At 44.9% G+C, this 7500-nt stretch overlaps 1 protein-coding gene across 1 annotated transcript in view; it reads right to left on the bottom strand.

Annotated features, from left to right (window-relative positions):
• Positions 1 to 2552: 2552 nt before the first annotated feature.
• Positions 2553 to 7500, bottom strand: part of LOC125037691 (anoctamin-8-like) — a 110667-nt gene continuing 105719 nt past the window's right edge. Inside the window, exons 16-19 of the mRNA XM_047630883.1 lie at positions 7064 to 7261; positions 5557 to 5688; positions 4975 to 5144; positions 2553 to 4448 (exon numbers count right to left, since the gene is read on the bottom strand). Of these exons, the coding sequence (XP_047486839.1) occupies positions 3410 to 4448; positions 4975 to 5144; positions 5557 to 5688; positions 7064 to 7261 (1539 nt within the window). The 3' untranslated portion in view covers positions 2553 to 3409. The remainder of the gene's footprint in view (positions 4449 to 4974; positions 5145 to 5556; positions 5689 to 7063; positions 7262 to 7500) is intronic.

Genomic DNA, 7500 nt, shown 5'->3' with positions numbered 1-7500 from the left:
TCCAATGAACTGCAAAAACTACAGAGGTATAAAACTCCTAGAGCATGGCGTTAAAATCCTAGAAAAAAATCCTGGACCAAAGACTTAGACAAATCGTCGACATACATAGAACACAGTTTGGGTTCTCTACTGGAAAAGGTACCACCGATGCCATCTTTGTAATAAGACAACTACAAGAAAAAACACTGGAGATAAGGAAAAAATATTGGTGGTATTTTTAGACCTAGAGAAAGCCTTCGACCGTGTGCCAAGGGAAGTCATGTATTGGTGTCTACGGAAAAAGGGAACACCGAAGAAGCTGGTAAGGCTAGTAGAAGCAACATACAGGAATGCTGCTACCAAGGTTGTGACACAACAAGGAGCCACTAATGATTTTGAAATTACAGTTGGAGTCCATCAAGGTTCGGCACTAAGCCCATTCTTATTCATCAACACCATGGTTACCTTGCTAGAAGAAGTGAGAACCGACATACCCTGGGAACTACTATTCGCGGATGACGTTGCATTAATCTCTAATACAGAAGAAGAACTACAGCAAAAAATAGAAATTTGGCAGAATAAACTACAAGATGGAGGACTGAAGTTAAACGCTGACAAATCAGAAGTCATTGTGTTGGAAAGAGAGGGAAACACACAAGTGACCATAACAGACAACAAGAACATCGAACTTAAACAGACAGATTCTTTCAAATATCTTGGAACGGAAATAGCTAAAAATGGGAGATCAGCCGAAGAAATAAAACAAAGGATGGAATGAATGGAGGGAAGTCACTGGTGTCATCTGTGACAAGAAAATTCAAAGGAAACTAAATTGCAAAATTTATAAAACTGTAATTAGACCAATGCTTATTTACGGAGCAGAGTGTTGGACTGTCACCAAAAAAGAGAAAGGTCGACTAAGACGAACTGAGATGAGAATGCAAATCAGGAATGAGGTAATTCGCAGCAGATGTGGTATCACAGATATAGTAGAAAACGTCCAAGAGGCTAGACTAAGGTGGTTCGGTCATGTGTTGAGGAAAGAGGATGAAGAACCCTGCAGGATGGCTTGGAACCTTAGTGTGGAAGGTGACAGAGGGAGAGGGAGACCGCGTCAGAGATGGAGCGATAACATCAAGAAGGACCTCGAGGAAAAAGGATTAGCCGAAGGAGATGTGATGGACAGGGTTAGGTGGAGAGCAACCAAAGCAGCTGACCCCAGGGCAGTCTGGGACTAAGGCTGTATAAAAGTAGAAGTATAAATAAAAAAAAAATATATATATACATACTAATTCTGGTATATTTGTTTTGTTTTTCCTTCTTCTGTTGCTTTCCCTTTGATTTATTGATTTTTTTCTTCATTTTCATCCTAAGAATACATACCAAAGGGGGGGGTGGGGGGGCGAAAGCACAAGGAAATAGCCAGTGTACTTTTACATTTTATATTTTAGGTCATTTAACAATTCTCCATTCATCTGTGTACAACACACTCTTCCACATGGGTAAATAAAATCTTAAAACGATATAAATTTCCACTGAGAACCAAGTTCCTGTGAGAATTAACTCTTTTTTTTATGTGTTTTTGTTTTGTCTTTGTTTTTTCCATAGGGTTCACGAAGATCTGTATCCTTTGCTGAGTGTAATACCTATTAAAACATTTTTGTTTTGTACACAGCCATTTTACACTCATATATATATTTTTTTTATTATGATTATTGTAGAAAAAGGAAAAAATAACGACAGAAAGGAGATGCACCTTAATATAATATAAACATATGTGATATTATACTCAAGGATATGATATCAGAGAATTAGGGATATGACAGAAAATATATACAAAATGGCCATTCAAAATCACATGATATATTTGACTGATGTTTGTAGATTGTACGTGAGGCTCGGGAAAGTCAGATTTCTATAATATAAAAAGAGTATACTCGCTGATATATTTTGCCTTTTTTTAATTACATCTTTAAGACAAATATCACAGGGAGTATAGTCTTTTCTTTCCCGTGAAACGCAGCTGAGACAACTTAAAAATCAGCTTAACCATGTAAAAAATATATTTAATTCAAAAGACTAGAATTGTTTCCATTGTCACATAGTCAGCCACGAGATAATAGTTTCAAGTGTTTTCGAAGATCGACGAGAACATTTATTATTACTATGATAATATACACACGCGCTTGCACACACATAAGACCAACAACACACACACACATTAATCTATACCTCTCTCTTTCTCTATCTTGCTATCTATCTATATACGGCTTCTCTCTTTCTCTCTCTCTCAATATATTTACTATCTATTTACTTTCTCTCTTCCTATCTCTCTATCATTCTATTTCTCTCTCTCTCTCTCTCTCTCTCTCTCTCTCTCTCTCTCTCTCTCTCTCTCTCTCTCTCTCTCTCTCTCTCTCTCTCTCTCTCTCTCTGTCTTTCTCTCTTTCTCTCTCTCTCCCTCTCTCTTCCTCTCTCTCTCTCCATCCCTTACTCTCTCTCATTTTCTCCTTCCCTTACTCTCTCTACCTATCTCTCTTTCCCTTACTCTCTCTCTCTCTCTCTCTCTCTCTCTCTCTCTCTCTCTCTCTCTCTCTCTCTCTCTCTCTCTCTCTCTCTCTCTCTCTCTCACTCAACCTTATTTTCTCTTCCTTTCTTTCTCTTCTCTCCCTCCCGTATGAAAGCAAGCCCATTGATGCACAGCTTTACACACCGAAGCCAATAAACTCGCTACAAAGCTCGTGAGTCACTGAACGAAGGAGAAAAGGGACGAAACCACGAAGGAGGCAAGATACACATCGACACGCTAATTCGCTTCGTCTCGGCTTGGCGTTTGGCTGATAGACACACACAATGTTGCTTGTTCACACACTCCAGAGATACGTTCACGTGTACACAAAGATGCAACGCACACACGCATACAAACTTGCTAGCATATTTCATGTACACACATCATCAACTGTGTAGAAGCGTAAGTGATTTTTCATTAAAGGCTTATCTATTCGTCAAATAGATAACAAAATTTATCTCTTTTTTGTGGTATCTCTGTCTATGCTTTATATATATTATACATCAACAAGTAATTATGCGTAACACCGAGTGTGCCTTGACCACACACCTGTCGAACTGATGACGTAACCATAGATTTGGCCCCCCTCCGCGGCAGACGGCTGGGGGGAGTAAGGCCTAAACAAACACACGTGTCGGATTCCGCTAATCTAGTATGAGCTACTTTCTTTGTCCCAGATTTTATGAAGTTGAAGCCTCGACTAATCCTTTTTATTGTTTATTTTTTTATGATTTATTACACGTCTAAACGAGGCCACAAGAACTGTGCAATTGCGCCGGTCCTCTAAAAGCAGCTGTTGGGCCGCCGAGCGGGCGAGCGACGCGCTGGCGGCCGCGGCAGAAGGGAGGCGACGGGGCACCCCTAGTCGGCGTAGCAGCTGTAGCTGGAGAGCGACGGCTGCATCTGGATGTCCTCGATGGCCACGAGCTTCTCGAGGGGCACGAGGGCCATCTCGCCCTGCGGCTCCACCGTCGTGGGCAGCGCCGCGTAGTCGTCGCGAATGATCTTCTTCCTCTTCTCGGGCTTGGTGCGCTTGAACACGTACGAGAGGCTCTGCGCGCGCTTCAGGAACTTCATGGGGGGCTTGCGGCGCGCGGGGCCCTCCTTGACCTCCTCCTTGCTCGGGGACGGCGTCTGCTCGAGCGAGTGCGCGCGAGGCGTGCCGACCTCCTTCGACTCCTCCGTCGGGGGCGTGGGCGACCTGCTGCCCGTGCTCTGCTCGGGCGTGCCCTCGCCCTCCTCGCTGATGTGGCTCCGCGAGTCGTCCGAGAAGCGGATCAGCGCCGACGTGTCCGACACGCACTCGACCGAGCGCGACGACAGCTGCGTCCCGTACGAGAAGTCCGGCTTCTCGAGGAGGCGCGACCGAGGCTTGATGGCCCCCAGGACGCGCTCGTTTTCCGGCGAGAACCGGAACAGCCGGTTTTTGTTGTCCATGGCGGCTGGTGCCGACAGCAGCGGCAGGCTATCGAAGGGCTTGGTGATGAGGTCCTCCTCCGAGTCATTGGACTCGGCGCTCTCTTGGTTCATGATGCGGTGAATGCGCGGCACGCGGTGGTGCACGCGCTCGCACGCCGACACGCTCCGACCGAGGCGCACGATCGGCCGCGCCTTCGCGCCCTCGAAACTCTCGAGCTCGCGCATGCGCATGTCGTCCTCCTTCCGTCCGTCGCGCTCGGATCCCGCCGTCGCCGCCGCTCTGGTCTCGGCCGCCGCCGCTTCCGACGCCACGCTTCGGGTCTCGTGCTCGACGTCGGTGGGAGACAGAACCTCGTCTTCGTCTATGGTGCTGGCCGGCGACGTCTTGAAGGATCGTCTCCTGGAATACATAATGTCCGTCTGGGCACTACGGTCCACATACTCAGTGGTAGACGTTATCGAATGCCCAAACAAGTACCTGCTGGGGTTGAGACAGAACCGGGTTAAAGGATCTCTCCTCGCACGGGGCAAAGCCAAATTCATGAGATTGGAAAAAAATAAAGGAGACGAAAAGATTTTTTAATTTGTTAAAAAAAAGGATGCTGGAAAAAAGTGTTGGAGGAAAAACTACAACGGCGAAGGAAAGATTGGAAGCAGAGGAAGGAAAATCTTGGTTATTATGTGCTTTAAAATATCTACCATAAAAAAAGGAAACAACTAGATACTCTCTCAAGCCTACGATACAGAAAAAAAAGAATTTGATATAAAAGAAGCAGAAGCAGTATAAAGAATAAAAAAATGATCAAGAAGACCAAAGAAGAAAGAGAGAAGGAAAGAAAGAATAGAGAGATAGGAAAAAAAGAAAGCAAATAGAGATAGAAAAAAAAAAAACAGAAAGAAAAGAACGAGAGAGAGAGACTTAAAACACTCGTCCATGAGCCAAGAAGAAATCACACAACGAGGAAGAGAGAAGGGTACTGTTAGAAGGGCCGACCATGTTAGCTCACCTAGGGGAGGGTGACTGGGATTCCTCACGTGTTGGGGGAGAGTTGGAGGTGGAGAGGCGGCGGAGGGCCTCGCGCCGCTGGAACTCCACCTTCGCCATCTCCGTCGCGACCCAAGCGGGGATGTCGGGAATGACGTAGCTGATGCCGTACTTCAGGGCGATCATGGCGTGCTGGAGAAGGTCAGTGGCTTCAGTGGGTTTCTGTATCTGTGCCATTCTAGGTAGCTGTGTGTAATTGTATGTTTTATGTGTGTCTTTCTGTCTGTCTATTGTCTGTCATCTCTTTGTCTGTCCGTCTATTGTCTGTCGTCTCTCTATCTGTTTGCCTATCTGTTTGTGAGCTTTTGTGTTTGTCCGTCTGTTTGTCTACCTATCTACTTTTTCATCATCACGAATCTTGAATCTTTGAAATCATAGCATTAACCCTTAAACAAGACGGACATGGTAATGTATCTTCATTTTTGTCTTTCCATCTAGAATGACAAACAGTTTTGAATCAAATCACAATGAACTGAGTGTTAACCTAACCATAAAAACTGTAAAAAAAAAAAAAATAAAAGATAAAAGGAAACAGACCACTCACCTCCAGTACAATAATGAGCAATATAGTATGAGCTGTTGACATTTCTGGGAACATCCGGTGAACCTGCCCGGAAAGGCCTATCAACATGCAATTGACCATGATTCCTAGAACACCCATCAGCTCCATTGCATCCTGCAAGACGTGCATGTATGGTGGTTATAGTTATTATTCGATTCTGCATTGAATATTTATTTTATTATATATTCATCTGTTTATTCATATGTGTGTTAGATATTCATATCATATAGGTTTTTTTAAATTTCAAAATTAGATTAATTCAGATTTTGATAAAAAAAATCATGAGCTGTTTAACCAACTGGTGTATCAAAGAAAGAAAGGAAAAATAGAGGGAAGTCAAGGAATAAGAAAAGAAAAAGAGAGGAGGCATATAGAAAGATAAATAAATAGGTAAACAGACAAATATGTAATTAGATAAATATATTGATAGAGATAGATAAATAGAAAGAGAGCGAGTGAGAGAGAAGGGGAGAGATAGATAGATAGATAGATAGATAGATAGAGAGAGAGAGAGAGAGAGAGAGAGAGAGAGAGAGAGAGATAAGGAGAGAGAGAGAGAGAGAGAGATAGAGAGAGAGATTGAGTGGATGAGAAAACACACCTAAATCTCACTTCTCCACCACCACTGCCCTCGTATCCTCCCTCATTCACCTCTCCCCCTCACCCAGCTCACCCTATCCCAGCCTTTCTTCTTTAGCCTCAACCACTCCTCCAAGTAGCTTCCCTCACCCACCCTCTCACCCACAAATTCTCTCAACCCACGCCAACCCACCTTCTCTCTCGTCCCAGATTAAGCTACCCCCCCCCCTCCCCCACCAAAGTCTCTTATCCTGACTCGTCCGATATCGCTTATTCAGCCCACCCAACGCCCACCCAACGCCCACCTCCTGCACTCTAATCCTCTTGTTCTCTCCATCCCATTTATCAACCCCCTACTTCTCATCTACCCTTTAGCCATATTCTGCCTAACCCCCTGACCCTCAGCCGGTCTATCTTCTCACTCAAATCCACCTTCTTATCTTAACCCGAACCATTTTAACTATCTTCTCGGGCTCGCTTCAACCCGCCTTAAGCTAACCCTTTTTTTTCACGTCCATTCAATCGACCTTCCTTTCCTCACTCCAACCCACTTTTCCCCTTTCACCCAACCCAGTTTCTTCTCTCTCACCCTCACACCAACCGACCTACCCCGTTCACTTCACTTCCTCCCCTCTCCCCCCACCTTCATTACCCCCCCTCACACTAACTCCCTCCTCACTCCAACCCACCTTCCCCTAGCACGACCCAACCCACCTCATCCCACACTCCAACCCATTCCCTCACACCAACCCACCCTTTCACTCCAACCCACCTTCCCTACCTACCACCCAACCCACCCATTCACACCAACCCACCTTCCTTGTCACTCCAACCCACCTTTCCCACCCACCACCAAACCCACTCCCTCACTCCAACCCACATGTCCCACCCACCACCCAACGGATCTTACCTGCCACACCCCAATACTCTGCGCCCTGTGTCCAAAAGGCCTCTGGAACACACAGCACAGCTTGAAGGCGTCCGATCTGATCTCGATGAGGTTGTTGAGGAAAGCGCACATCGCAGCCAGAGGGAAGGCGGAGGAGAAGAGGGTGACGTAACCGAACTGGATGAACATCTCAAGGTAGTCTTCGAATGTGCCTTCGTACTGGATGAGCGGGAGGAAAATAAAGTAGTGATTAGTTTTACATACAGGGATGAGTAAAAGTCATTATCTTTATATGTATGTACGGTTTACATCATTGAAATAAAATGTATATATTAATATATATCCAAAGCATTATGTGTATACGTGTCATACAACATAAACACATCTTACTTAAAAAATGTACCAAATGGCAACTCCCCACGCACACATCTTCACATTCTAACAAACGGCATACATAT

Source organism: Penaeus chinensis, chromosome 23 (genome assembly GCF_019202785.1).
Source record: "Penaeus chinensis breed Huanghai No. 1 chromosome 23, ASM1920278v2, whole genome shotgun sequence".
Taxonomy (NCBI): domain Eukaryota; kingdom Metazoa; phylum Arthropoda; class Malacostraca; order Decapoda; family Penaeidae; genus Penaeus; species Penaeus chinensis.
The sequence above is the reverse complement of the archived record's forward strand: the minus strand, read 5'-3'. Positions and strand labels throughout refer to the sequence as shown.